This window comes from Colossoma macropomum, unplaced genomic scaffold (genome assembly GCF_904425465.1).
Source record: "Colossoma macropomum unplaced genomic scaffold, Colossoma_macropomum, whole genome shotgun sequence".
NCBI classification, from domain to species: domain Eukaryota; kingdom Metazoa; phylum Chordata; class Actinopteri; order Characiformes; family Serrasalmidae; genus Colossoma; species Colossoma macropomum.
The window spans coordinates 38,107,394-38,122,799 of NW_023494805.1; the positions used below are offsets into that span (position 1 = coordinate 38,107,394).

General features: G+C 41.5%; 1 protein-coding gene across 1 annotated transcript in view; it reads right to left on the reverse strand.

Annotated features, from left to right (window-relative positions):
• Window positions 1-15,368, reverse strand: part of ephb3a (eph receptor B3a) — a 54,141-nt gene extending 38,773 nt beyond the window's left edge. The window contains exons 1-3 of the mRNA XM_036596695.1: window positions 15,053-15,368; window positions 5,463-5,527; window positions 2,210-2,494 (exon numbers count right to left, since the gene is read on the reverse strand). Coding sequence (XP_036452588.1) covers window positions 2,210-2,494; window positions 5,463-5,527; window positions 15,053-15,116 — 414 coding nt within the window. The 5' untranslated portion in view covers window positions 15,117-15,368. The remainder of the gene's footprint in view (window positions 1-2,209; window positions 2,495-5,462; window positions 5,528-15,052) is intronic.
• Window positions 15,369-15,406: the final 38 nt, after the last annotated feature.

Sequence of the window (15,406 nt, forward strand, 5' to 3'; positions counted from 1 at the left end):
TAATCATATATTTATCTCACACTACAAAAGCTGTACAATAACTGTTATACAGCTGGTCCTACAGTTCTTTCTGTAAGGCTACAGAAATGGGTCTAATCTGAGGCCCTGCTTCAATCCTTTTTAACAAACCATCGTCCACTTTGACTCACAAACTTCTTAAATCAAATAGCCACTCGAAGTGGCCGAAGTGGAGGTGCAGATAGTGAGGACCAGACGCCCTCAGCTAGGTTGGCCTCAGTTAGCTAATCAGCTAGCCATGCAAACTTTGCCATACAAACATAACATACATAAAACTTCTGAATAACTGTTTTGTCTAGATATAAAGTCGGTGTAGTGCCTTTTTTTCTTTACGTTGTTTTTAGACATGTAGCCTTTAGCATGCCCAGCAAATGCTGTTTACCGCTATGGCTAATCCACAGCTTTGGTCGCTGTTATTTTCAGGTTTGAAAAGGGAATCATGTCGAGTCGCAATCATTTCTGGGCAAGTTTTGCTGCTGAAATTGACACTTGTGCTCACTCAATCTCTCGCCCTTCACTTGAGCTGAGAAAGTAATGGAGTGGCTCTTAAGATGGCGTCTAGGGAAATGATGAGGCCAAGTGAAAAAGGTCTTGTTAATATCAGTCGCTAATGGACGTAACTCGTAGAAACACATCTCACACCATTTTACCAAAATCTGAAACAGGACAGATTAAGATTATAATGAGGAGAAGCAAAGTTCTCCACTGTGCTGCATCATTTTAGAACAAAAACAAATCCCATCCTCAATCCTGACCAGTCTTTTCCAAATAATACCCTTCTGCACTTCCAATAAGAGAACACAGTCCTGTGATTTGCATAGATCCTATGTTGCTCTGCAGAGTTGGCTATAGCACGGGTGTAGCCATGCTAACAAAACCTCTGTAGCCCAATTTCTGTTACTTTTTGAGTTTCGGCTTCAGTTGTTTTCATATTAGTAGCATTGGGGTATGCTTTTCTGTGAGTTGCTTGTTGTTGGGCAACAATTCCATTATTTTCAGTGATTCTCTGCACTTTCGCTCTGTTGCTTGTTAACTTTTTCCTCATTTCAAAAGCTAAACTGCATTACCATGTTGGCAGGAACTTTCAACTGCTGTTGTTCTGCTGTATTCTGCCTATTGAGCAGGATGTCATGTTTTTAAGGGGTAACAAACCCTGTAGTGGAGAAGTTCTTGGTCGTTGTATCCTCTCTTGACACCCAGCATGAACAGAGATCATGAATCTCGTCTCTCACAGAAACCGCAAAATAGTTAGAAGCAGCTGATTCACTGTTGATCTCCTGCGGCTCAAACTGTTTGAATCAGTCTGATCAGTGGAGCATCGAAAGAAGCATCATGGATAATAAGTCATAATGTTTTATTTTCATCATCATTTAAATTATTTGTTGAGCGTTAGATTTTGATGCTTCACTCTTAGATCTATTTAATCGCTCGTTTTTTCGGCCTTTATTTCTCTTTTGGCAAAAAATCGAAAAACTTTTACCGTTTTCAGCTGAAATGTTTCCTAGGTGGAAATTTCAATGCTTCCAAAAGACAAATTAGGACAACTTTTGGACGTTTCATTTTAAAATGATATTTGGATGGAGATTTAAAATAAAGAATACAGTAAATTCAAATGCACAGGAATTCAACTCACTGACAATAAGGAAGGGAAAGTAAATAATCCTGGCTTTTTGAATACTTTTGAGTACTTTGAAGTTCTAAATAGGAATACAGTACAGTATCATTCCAGAACAAAAACAAATCCCATCCCCAAAGATTTCATAATCATGTCAGAGGGGCTGGAAGGTGGCAGGTAAATAACGTAAAAGCTAGGTTATAAAAATAAACAGTGAACTCTTTGGAGCTACCTTGCATTTTGGTACATGCTTGCCGGCTTTTCCTTTCTTAGCTAGACTAAACAGAAGCAATGATTCAACCAAATTCAACAAACAGCTCACACATTGCTACTAATATGAAAAAGAAACTGAGCCCGAAACCCAAATAGGAGCTGAAATAGGGCTACAGAGTTTTTGTTAGCATGGCTAAACCAATGCTATAGCAAACTCTGCAGAGCAACATTAGATCTACGCAAACTACAGAACTGTGCTCTCTTATTGGAAGTGCAGAAAAGATGTGATTGGTCAGGATCTTTAAAATGGAGGATGGTCCTCGGTCTCCCAAAAACCAGCCCACCAAACGCACTCCATCTGACCTTAACGTAAGGGTTCTCCCTCCACGGCGGGCTGGAGGCCGTGGCCGTGTCTCCGTCCGACTCGTAGTAGAAGAGGTTGAAGGTTTCCTTGCAGGAGCCGGGGATGTTGGGGATGCTGGCACAGTCCCGCACCGAAAACTTGAGCTCCACGTAAACGCGCAGGACGCCCCGGCGCGGGATGAAGTCCGTCCGCAGCCAGTTGTTCTGGTTGGGCTCCAGGACGTTGCACACCTGGTACGTCCGGATGGGGTTCATGGAGTCGTCGTAGCCGCTGACCTCCTCCCACTGCGGGGAAGAACGAGTTCCAGTCAAAAACACTAATCACGTCTCAGCCTCCAGCTTCCCGAAAGCAACTCAGCGTTACGATCATCTTAACTGGAGGAGGGAGAGTGTTCTGAGTGATGCTCGCTCTACCATTTAAGAACCATCTTTGTGCTAAGATGCTTTCAGGAAACCCAGCTCATATCATTTGGGACCAAAAAATATCAATATTATCATTTATAAGCAGAAATGATTCCATCTGCTGATGTAATGTTCTTGAAATCGAAATGTTACCAGTCAAAAGTTTGGACGACGTATGTTTTTCGTAATCTTGAAGGCATTTCAATCTACGAGCAATTAGTATTCATTCAAAACTTGCTGACCCACAATCATTATGTCCTCCTAATTACTATGTGTGCCTCATTAAAAGGTAATTGATGGAATGCCTATCCTCGTTAGTGCATTTAGGCCAATCAGGGATGGCCCTAGTTGGCAGAAGATGGATATTTCTGACGTGTTGTTTCATTCATTTGATGTCGACAAACCATAAAAATAAAGGAACTTCCTTCTGAGGAGGTGTGTCCAGACTTTTGACTGTCTCTTTAGGAAGAGTCGAGCTGAATTAAACTGCCAATAGACCTGAGTGAGCTTGAGGGCACTCTGAAAGTTGTCGATCACCGGATTGCCAATCCAGACTTGGGAGTTATTTCACGTATTAGCCGAGGAAGATAAGGGCTCCGAATGTAGGTCGTTCGGCAATTCGTGATACGCTAATCATCCCTGCTCTATCAAGCATTTCCTTCACTTCATGTAGAACTTCTTTAATCTTCCCTCTTCAATCAGGCACTTCATGTTGTCTCTAACCAATAAGGATTAGACGCCCCCTCCCTCGCATGCTCTAGACCTCTTCATCCTCGAGCCTCAGAAGCCGCAGTTACTGCGAGTGATAATGAAAGCATGCTGTCATTTGCAGAGACGGAAAAAGTATAAAGAAATTATATTTAGTGTTTTTATTGTATTAATTATACTATCTATAGTGAAAGTATGACTGTCAAAATCTTACTTAAGTAAAAGTGGAGGCAACTACTTGAGTGTAAACTTCTACGTTTACACATACGTAATTACATAAACAAGAAAACAACAACGTAATCCAAGAAAATACTCTTATTACTGATCAAATCTGCTTTTAGTTTACACAAGATAAACTCGATTACAATACGTAAGGTACAGTATGTGCCATACAAGCCAACATCCTTGATCTTTGTTGTCAAAGTTTGGCAATAATTCCATTATTTTTAGTGATTATTTGCACTTCGGCTCTGTCGTTTGTAATTTTTTTCCTAATTTCATGAACTACATGGCATTAGCATGCTGGCAGGGACTTTCAGCTGCTGATGTTTTGCTGTGTTTTGCCTATCAAGCAGGATGTCGTGTTTTTAAGTGGTATTAAACCCTGTAGCAGAGAAGTTCTTGGTCGTTTTATCTGCTCGATATTCAGCATGAACAGAGATTATGAATCTATTCTTAACAGAAACCGCAAAATAGATATAAGTGGCTGATTCACTGTTGATCTGCTGCGGCTCAAACTGTTTGAATCAGTCTGATCAGTGGAAGCATCGAAAGAAGCATCATGGATAATAGGTCATAATGTTTTTTATTTCATCATCATTTAAATTATTAAGCGATAGATTTTGATGCTTCACTCTTAGATCTATTTATTCGCTTCTTTTTTTTCAGCTTTTATTTCTTTTTTTGGGCAAAAACCGAAACACTTTTGATGTTTTTCAGCCAAAATGCTTCATAAATTTTGGTGATCCCAAAAGACAAATTAGCACAGCTGTCAGATGTTTCAGTACTATAAAGTTCTAAATAAAAATACAAAAGTACGTTTTTTTTCTCTTGGAAATGTAATTCAACAAAATCAATCTTACTTCAATATTCAATTCAATATTACTAATCTTCCAAAATTAAGTACCATAACTAAGTATTTTCCACTTGTAGTCATTTTATTTCATTTCTTTCTCATCCAAAGTGCTTTAAAACAAGCAGACAAGTTCATGTTCTGTCAAAAGTTTCAATCAATACCATATTTGGGTTAGGAAATAAGAGAGAAAATACTTTATTATGATTATGTTATTATTGTTTGTATACTTTTCTTTGAAAGAAAGAAAAAACACCCTTCTGCTATGTGTTTGTCATTGTCTGAGACTTAAACAAACAGAAAAAGTGAGAAGTGCCTACTCGAACCTGTTATTACTGAACATAAATGCATTTTAATGTAATTATTATGTAATTACTATGTAATTATTATGTAAATATGCAAACTCTTGACTTTTAAAGGTTAGAAGTGTTGTAAGAGCTACAACTTGTACCCAAGGCTTGGACCAGACCTTGCGCTGCCTGAAGCCATTCCTCTGTCAGCTGTTTGGGTAAATACGATGCGTTTTCCAAGGTGACATTTGGGTCGAAGAACTTCGCACGACACAATTAAGAAGCTGCGCGGCGCGAGGGGAAGCATGTGTTTATCTCGGGTTGCGCCGGAGCACATTACTTATGATGATGTATGGCTTTCGAGATGCCAGACATCGAGCACCAGCCGGCAGAGAGGAGCGGGCCTGCTTAAGATTGTTGCCATGGCAACCCCATCGTTTCCATTGACTGACTCCGCTTGTACATTCCAAAGACGAATCGTTACTACAGGAGCAGAGCCGCCGCTGCTGCTGCTGCTGAGGGTGTGGGAAGGGTGGTCTGTCAAGCTTAAGGTCAAAATCTGCGGTGGTTAATTTCCTCGCCCGTCATTCGGGTAAAATAAAGTGGATATGGAAGGGAGAAAAGAAACGTTTTCAGAAATGGAAGCCGCCTCAGGGAGAAAACCATTCATCAGAACGGGCTATTTTCATTTGTCTCGTTTTTTTTTGGAGGCAGGTATTAGCGCAAATGTGGGTGTGGACACGTACGGGACAGACACACACAGACACACAAGCCTACTCACCCCGCTTTCTGGATAGGTGGTCCAGGCCAGCTCGGTTGTGGCCCACTTGCTGTCCATAAGTGTCTCTGCAAAGCAAAGATAATCAGTGAAGCCTCGAAACGACATTTTCACAGCCAAATATAATGAAACATCATTGTTTTTAAGCCAAACCCATCCAAAACCTGAGCTCAGTGCTAATTAGCATGCGCCACATTGTTGGCTGGACGCTAATCACTGTTTTCGTGCTGGCTCGTAGATAAAGTAGCCTTCACAGACCTGTGTTGTCAGTCTGTAGTCATTGTCCCGACCATATTAGCAACTCCAGGTCTAAGCTGGATATCTCTATAGTCTTTAGGATAGTCCAGTATCCTAAAATATGCAAATGAGAGGATGTGCCAGGCAACATGAGGCTAGCGCCCACCCGAGCCCCAAGCACAGCTGAGAGCCGTGAGAAGCAGCTTGAATTCGCGCTAAATGTTAAACCGTAAGCTGGTTCTCCTTAATGGCAGTGCGAGTACCTGAGCTGAGGGGGAGAGAGAGAATTTGTTGCTCCTTCCCTGTTACCTCAGCCCTCACGTCCCACCGGAGCCAAACAGCGTCTGCGCAGCTAAACGCTAGCGTTTAAAAACTACTGTTAGCTTATCGAGAAGGCATAAACAGCTTTACACACAACCACACAGGATACGGCGGTTCACTGAATGCTCAATGGCACACGTTTGGAGAAGAAATCGACTCAATAGACTCAAATCGGAGCAAATATATATGTTTTTGAGTGTGGTGCTGTTAGCTTAAGCTACCTTTAATATATATCCTTGTTTAAACCTGAGGCTGATGGTAACTTAGTGAGAAGGCTAAACCACCAGCAGGCAAGATTAGAGAATAAAGACTCATATTTGAGCAGGTAAACCTGGTTTTTGTGTATGAAGCCATGAGCTTAGGCTACTTTTAATATCACTATTAACACTCAAGGCTAACGTTAGCTTAGCAAGATGGCTAAACCACCAGCATCTGTCTCACTGAGATACGTTTAGGGAATAAAAACTCATATTTGAGCAGGTAAACCTGTATTTTTTGTGTATAAGTGGTTATAAGAGTCCTTGGGCAAGACTCCTAACATTACCTTCACCTACCTGTGTAAAATGATCACATTGTGAGTTGCTCTGGATAAGAGTGTCTGCCAAATGCCGTAAATGTATAAGGCTGTAAGCTTAGCTAGTTTTAATATATATCCTCATTAGCACTTGTGGCTAATGTTAGCTTAGCAAGAAGGCTAAACCACCAGCAATTCTGGCTCATTGAGGTAATTTTAGGCAACAAAGATATTTGAGCAGGTAAACCCGTGTTGTGGTGTATGAAGCCGTAAGCTTATGCTACTTTTAATATATATCCTCCTTAGCACTCGGGGCTAACGTTAGCTTAGCAAGAAGGCTAAACTGAGGTAAGTATGGAGGATGAAGGCTTAGAGGATCTTGGTCAGAGCATTAATACATAAAATATTTAACGACTTAATCAACATAGACGATCTTTTGTGTTTTAAATCATGACTTCAGCTGTGCGAAATATGAACATTGTTTAGTCTGTGCTAACAGCAAGCTAACTCTTCTGTGCACTGAACTGACATTGCATGAAAGCAAGTCTTAAGTAACACCAGCTACATGAACTGTAGCTTGAAATTGCCAAAGCAACTTAACCACCATATTTCGCATGTCAACTGAGTGCGTAGCATGTAGCAATATTCATATAATAACTCATAATTCATTCGCCATTCAGAGGAAAAATGTACTTAGTACAAAATGTATTGGGTTTGGAAAGTTTTTGTGTACCACAGCAGAAATGTTCAAAAATCCCTTTTTCCCCCATAAAGAAAACCAGCTTAGACTCAGAGTTCCTAATACGGTTATTACACAGATTACGGAATGACACCCGACTTCAGAAGCGTATTTATCCGCCTTCCTCAGCGGCGGCCCATGGAGCGAGGCCTTGTTTCTTTCCTTTAGGGGTAAACAAGCCAGGCTTTAGCCTTTTTTGGCACCCCCGGGCGTTTACTGTCCTCTACATTTGCCCCAATCAATGGAGCAAAACAGCGAGCGCTAGCATAGCGCGAGGGCAGCTTGCATGCTAATGTTTTATTCACTTTGTCGAGTTGCTGTTCGACGAGGCCGAGCGCTCTCGACTTCAAATTAATGTGACACGCGCATCCGCGAGCACGGCCATGAAATATTCAGAGCAGGACGTCAACTTGGCCGATTAGCACCCAGGAAAAAAATACAGTAGAGGCGGCCGCAGTCGCTCACCCACTCGCGCCGGCGCACACCAACATTGTTTATGCGTGTCATATAGCCCCCGTTTATTGCCGTGTAAATTACAGAGAGGGAGAGAGAGGCAGCGGGTGAATTTAAGAGCATCTCGCTATGTAAAATATTCATATAATTAGAGGGAAGTTGCTTTGATGCTTTGATCAATTCCTTATGACCGTGCTCGTGCTTTTCTCCGGGCACTGTGCGATTTCGCCCCGCGCCGGGGAGCACAGTGTGACGGCTGCTTCCCGGCTTTTTTGCCATCGCCGCTGGTCGCATCCTCGATCAGCCCGCTTCCTACGTGTTTTTACTGCCGCTCCCGTGTAGCGCTGATGGAGAAGACGCAGAAGAAGCAAAGCTGACGCTAACAGAAGCAAGCTAAACAATGTAACAGCATTTATTATTCATATATGAGGTTATTAATGCATGAGTGAGTGTAGGAGTCTTTCTAACAAGCAGATAAAGAGAGTGTAATTAGGCCTACTGTAACCTAGAAAAAGCATCACCCGGTGAAAAAGCAAGGTTCTAAGCTAGGGGTGGGTGAGCGGATGATGCTTTATCGTTATCGCGATAAATTATGTCAAATTGCGTCATAATATGCCTTTGTGGATCTTGTGGTTATTGTTGGTGCGTGACCCTTTTTGCAATGGAGCTTATGTGCTATGCAATAATGTTGATAGAATATGTTTCAATGGAAAGTGAGCTGGATTTTCATCTCTTTCATATTTATATAAATACTTTTTTGTGGTGGTGGTTCATAAGAAAGTCTGTTTTATCTCAGCTTGGCCGTCTTTGTGGAGCACACAGCAGGGGGCTCTCGCCCCTCCCTCTTTTACCCCTCATTGCTCACTAGCAGCTCAACACAGTCACAACATGTCACACACAGAGGGCCAACAGTGTCCTAGTTAATCTGATAGCAGAGTTATGGAGAAAAGTATATTGTTTCATCATATTAATTGAAAATATCTGAAATATCAGAAAGGGGTTTGGGGACTGCAGAAAGGGGTTAAAAAGCTTGACCAATGGACATTTGTTAGTTAACAGAGATGATACTTTACCACTTTGTCTTGTTCTGTGCCGATACTGATACTGAAACTTTATTGATCCAACTTTTCTAACAATACTGGAACGATACCGATACCTGCTGATACTAATATACCTATATATCTATATCTGTGCTAACAGTAAGCTAACTTTTCTGCGCACTGAAATGTTGTTGCATGAAAATAAGTCTATTATTAAATCACTGCTAAATACTGTGAAGACTAGCACCGGCTACACAAACTGTAGCCTAAAACTGCCAAAGCAACTTAACCACCATATTTCACATGTCAAGTGAGAACACAGCTATCCAACGATACTGGAACGATACCGATACCCTTTGATAACTACATAAACAGCAGGATGTGAAACACTGAATAAAAAGAGTAAAAAACACTGTATGCATAGCTAATGCAGTGTTTTAGTGGCGCTACTCCTCCTGGTCAAGTCAAGTCAAAGTTTATTTATATAGAGCTTTTTACAACAGACGTTGTCATAAAGCAGCTTTACAGGAAAGAAATCAGAGTCCGAGCCCCCATGAGCGTCGCCAATGGCAACAGTGGCAAGAAAGAAACCTTAAGAGGAACCAAGACTCAAAAAGGGAATTCATCCTCCTCTGGTCAACACCGGACAGCAACAATAACAGCAGAGAATAAGGTTTGACCATCAGCATAAGATATGGAAAAGCAATGTCAATGATTTTTTCTATGATTTCTATGGTCTTTTCCAGCTTATTAAACCTCAGAAAAATAAATATGCATATGGTGTATTGTGAAAATGCCTTGAAGTATCATACAGAGTACTGTGCAACAGTTAGAGAGCATTCTCTGTTTATTTAATTTCAAAACCGCCATTAAGTACAAGTCATTTTTCAGGAGATATTTCTGAGGAGATTAAAAAAAAAGAAAGTCAAAAGGAGTTTCCAAAACTGGAGTTCAAAAAATGATTAAAAGCTACAGAGAAATTAGGACTCCTAACGACCACCTGGAAGACCTGCTAGACCACCAAAACTGCCCCCATCAGATAAACAGCACTCAAAGCTTTCATCTTCGAGAGAGAGGAGAAAATCAAGCTGCTTCAGATCTGAAAACATCCACAGGTGTTTCTGTCCATCCTTCCACTGTGAGAAGACGACTCAGTGCTGTGGGTCTGAAAGGATGCGTAGCTGTCAAGAAGAACCTCACTGAGAAAAGGAGACGGGCACATCAAACAAAGAAGCTGAACAATGGACTGACCACCCCAGAGTCCAGACCACAACACCACTGAATGTGTTTGATTACTTCATAAAATGATCAACCAGCTTCTAAGACTGAACTGTGGAGGTGTGGAAAATATCCCTGCAGATTTCTCAGTTGAAAAACTGAGCCTGCTGGAAAGAATGGAAGGGTGGACACACTTAACTGGACAGTAAACAAATGCAGCGTGGTCTCTGACTTCGGCACAGCGCTGTATTTTTGCCATATCCACTCTAAACAGAACCACACGGCTCATTTCCAGACGTCCCCTCCACTCGGAAGCTTCTGACAGATGGACCGAGTTGACTCGAGGGACAGAGGGTGCGGTTTTTACACTGTTTTTTTCAGGCGGGCTGCGGCCACTTGACCTCCAGCGGATGTGTAACTAATGTGCTCTGTTAGGAAACCTGCGTGAGAGGCCGGCCCTCTGACTCACACGCGCGCGTCCAGCATCGATTGAGCTCTGACACCGACACTGGAACTGATGAGGAATTGAGCCAGCGCGAGCCAAGGTGAGCGTCAGGCCGAATGGAGATTAGCGAGCCGAGGCTAGGCTGCAGGATAAAGCTGCATATGCATGTGTTCATTAGAAACACGACATTGAGAAACGGGAGAATTCATCACTGCCAGCAGACAAAGGAAAGAGGCACCTCCTTTAATTCTCTTTTTAGGGGCCCAAGCACCAAAGCTAACCATCTTCTAACGCAGTAGTTCTCAACTCGGTCCTCAGAGCCCAACAGATGGTCCACATTTTTGCTCAAATCAAGCTCCCAACACACCTGTACTAGGTATTCAGTGTCCATGACAGCTTGGTTCAGGTGTACTGGTAGCTAACATGCGGATTGTGGTCTGAGAAGCCTTGAGAAACATAAGCAAATGAGCACAAAACCAGCATTGATAAAACACAAAAGATAAAAAAACAGTAAAACTAATCTGTACATGGCAGAATTAATGATGTTTACTGGTCAAAGTTTAAGGGTAAAGCTGTATTAGACTAGATTTCCATATCCCAGCTTCCAAAACTGATTAAAAAAACATTTTATCTTATTTTTTTTAATTGTTTGAGTTGACACCTGTGGAGACACATCTTGGATGTTTTGAATAGAAAAATAGTTCTAAATTCAAATTTGATGTAGAGCAGCATGAATAACGTCCCTTTATTTGTTAGATATGTAGCTAATGCTAACGTTTTTAGCATGTATGCTAGCAGAATAGGTGCTGCTTTGCTTCTCTTTTTCACTCTCAAGAAAAAAAACTAGACATTTTGCTTGACTCTACGTGTAATTCTGTGTTTTGTGTGTGCGACAACAATAATGTATCGCTTCTTCAGTACAACAAGTGTTTTCTACTGAGTAAACGTAACTTGGTTGTAGAGGTGGGCGATACAGCAATACTGCAATTATACGGTACTTCAAAAAGTTTTCACGATATACGATGCGTCGCGATTAGGGCTGATTATTTTCATTGTTGATGAATCTGTTAATTATTTTCTCGATTAATCGATTCGTTGTCTATAAAATGTCAGAAAATGCTGAAAAATGCCGATCAGTCTTTCCCGAAGCCCAAGATATTTGGGGCGTGGACAATTCGATTAATCGATTACCAAAATAGTTGCCGATTAATTTAATTTTTCTGACATCTGATGAGTTGGAACAAAAAAGTAGTGCCACGTTTAAAAAAACACTATGAATGCAATGTTTTGTATTCAACATTTGACTCACTGAGCTGCTCTAAGTTCAATTAAACATAACTAATTAAATCAAACGAGTAGGTGGGAAGTGTTAAAATAGTGATATAATCCACAACATGCTCATAATAACGATACATATTGTCATACTGCCCAGCCCTACTATGAAGCAAGATAGCTAATTGGCCATTTTGGCCACTTCAGGCTTGCGCTTCAAATGTTGCATACAATAAACAAAAAAAAGACAGTTCATTTGTTAATCGCAGTTAATCGACAGCTAAAATTTCATAATTGTGACAGACATTTTAAAACTTATTGTATAGAAAAAATATCGGATCAGTATTGAATCGGTATCAGTATCGGCCAATACTCAAGGACTAGAGAATGTGGTATCATCCCAACACTAATACATACAGAAGTTTGAACACCCCTGGTCCAATGTCATGTTTTTGTTGATCTGCTAAGTGAAAATAAGTTAACACTTAACACTTAAGAACACACTTAAATATTTTTTCTGTTCGCTGAGTTTAACATACTGGAAAATATACAAAATATACAATGTGCCATAACTTTTATGTTTTATCTCTCCCAGTATGTTAAATCAAATAAACAATAACCGTGCATTAAAATGTGCAGAAGTGTTTAAGATATTAACTTATTTTCACCAAGGGTGCCAAAACTTTAGCACATTGCTGCACCTTACATATTAGTTTCATAGCAGTTACCAAATAATTAACAACTATCAGGGCTGCACGATATTTATCGCGATATTGGTCTCTGTGATGCTGATGTCATGTAAGTCTGCAATATATAATTGAGCCCTCTAACCAATCACAGTGTTGCTTACTGTGTGCTGTGAGCATCCTGACCAATCACAGCTCCAGACGAGGGTTCCTGTGGGTCCAGGATTTACATGCAATCAGTGGTCAAATTGTAAATATTTTTAAGTGGGGATTGTGGGGGTGGTCCTTCAAATACGTCCAAAGCAATGGACTGAGCGGATGGAAATGAAATATGTATAATGGACTTGGTATCATATATAATCTTACATGATGTCACACGACAACATTCATCCAAAAGGGGATTAAAGGTATTATTCTGACCAGGGGGGTGGCATCCAATTGCAACCCCCCCCCTCCAAAACAGCCCTATATGTAATCCAACAAAAGTGAACTATGTCATGTTAAAGAATAATCCATGCCAGCAATGCATTTTTAATATACTGCAAGGCATATCGTGGTATTGTTTGTTGATACTAAGCCTTTAAGATTATATTAGAAAAGATTAATAATGAATAATAAGAACGATTAAAGGATTAAAGGGATGTGACTTGGGCTGGGTATCGTTCAGAATGCTCCGAAACGAATACCCATACTTTTGATTTTGACATCGATTCCTGGACGATACATTTTCCGATAGTATAACAGAAAGTGGGCGTGGCTTAGAGGTGCTGGATGTGGGAATATTTACGGATCAACTAATCGAGACATTGATAACATGCATAGAATGTAATTTAGACAGCCAATCAGGAGTCTAGATTTTGGAACAAGCATGCTTATTGGCTCACTGAAGCTGTAGTATGTAAATGAATGGGTTTTTACTAATTTTACTACATTTGAAGACATTTTTATGATATTTTATTCACCATTTCAGATACTTAAACCAGTTAAACAAGCCTAATTACGCTCTCAGTGATCTGTAAGTTTGGGCGATATGATCATAAAAGCATGCAGTGTATCGAGATATCAAAATGCATCGCGATATTGATAAAGTATCGTCACATTGCCCACCTCTAGGCAGTACTGAAGTAATACAGTCTCTACCATAAAAGCATCAGCCCCAGCAGAGGAAGCCGAGGTGCCGGCTCTCACTCTGGCGTGAACTTTACTGTCAGCCAGCCGCGACACCTCCACCAAAGGTCATGCCAGGGGTCAGCGGCCGGCGCCTTTTAGCAGCTTGTTGCCTTTCTCGCAGGTGAGACCTTGTTTCTCACCGTAAAAGGTGTCGTCTCTTCGACGCTGACCCCCTGCTCCTCTCTTTCCGTCAGCCTGACGGTCAGCTGAACAGACGCGGCCAATTAGCACCTGCGGTGGACGCGGTGACCGTCACACTCGGGCTGACACGAAAGGCTCGAGGGGGCTGACTGTGTGTCACAATCCCTGCTTTCAAATTCAGCCTGGGATGGGTGGCTAAGTTCTCGAGAACCTGCTCGTGGCAGGGAAAAGCCGTCATGCCCGACCCACTGGTCTCACATTCAACATGTATGATAATACCTGCTGCATTACCACTTAACATACATGGACGTGCTGAACTGACCATCTGCATTTCAGTGGTTCGGAGGGGGCAGGCAGGTGAGGAGGCGCTACCCCAATGTAACAGCACCAGCACTGGACAGACCAGTGTCCAGGGCTGCAGTTCTGCCATGTTGGACAAAATATACACTCTTCAAGGGTTCTTTAGTAAAGGAGTACTATATAGAACCGTTTTGTGCTTAGATGCTTTGTCAGATTGATGGAGAATGATACTATATAGAACCTTTTTCCACATGGTTCTATGGAACACCAGAAAGGGTTCTTCTATTGTTCCAAGCTTGACATCGTAACAATAGCAGAACCTTCTTTGGTGCTACACAGGTACAAGATGGTTCTTCAGAGGTTCTTTAGAAAAAGCAATGGTTCTATCTAGAACCATAATCTCCATGCTTAAATGGTTCTCTGCATGGTGACTGCTTGGTGCTGTACAGAACCACTTCCAAAAGGGTTCTACATAGAACCAAAAGCACGTTCTCCATCAATCTGAAGAACCGTTCCACCACGCAAACAACATATAAGCATGCAAAAAAGTCAAGGTTCTAAATAGACTAAAGAACCCTTGAAGAACCATTTCTTTTAAGTTCATATTTCACACCAGGCCACCCATTTTTTTTTACCCAAAAAATGGAGCTCAGTATTGACATTCCCAAATGTAAAACAGGGATATTTCCATTGTACCGGATAATTAAGCAAATCTGTAGAGTGATGTGCATCCAATATGTCTATTGTGGTGGTAAAAAGTCATATTTATCACCTTCAGGGTGTCATTTTGTGGGTTCTTCGCCTGCTGTGGCAAAAAACAACACATTCCAACACAATGAGAGGAGTGACTGTATGAGCTGGATCCAAGTTTCTAAGCACTTCAGCATGTATTTGTACGTGCAAGCATTTTATTCAGTTGAAAACAGCCCTAATATGCTGTACGCAAAGTCCTAGACTCCAAATTGTGGTTCTTTTTTATGTAGAAAAGAGATCCGGGCTGGGAAATCTACCCCCAGAACAGTGAATACAATAGAAATAGAGCTAAACAAAGCCCTACCTTCCACTGCAGAGACCACAGGGACCAGGAGGCTGTATAAAAACAGCAAATAATCCATCGTCATGAGCCTCGGCTTTGCAACATGAAGAGCAGTTTGGGCGAAATCTCAGCCAACAAGCTCACTTTGCTGGATCCAGCACTTTCACTACGGACTGACGGCTCAGTGAAAAACAATTAAATCGCAGCTTTTATTAATTCGCATCCATCTCCACTACATTCCCTTCCATTTCCGTCCACAATCCGGGAGTTAAAGCCGCGGAGAAAGTGCCCGTCCACCGCAGCCGCCGCCGCCGCCGCCGTCAGTCAGTCATGTTGTCGCTGCTGGACTGCTGTATGAAATCCTCGCGTAATACA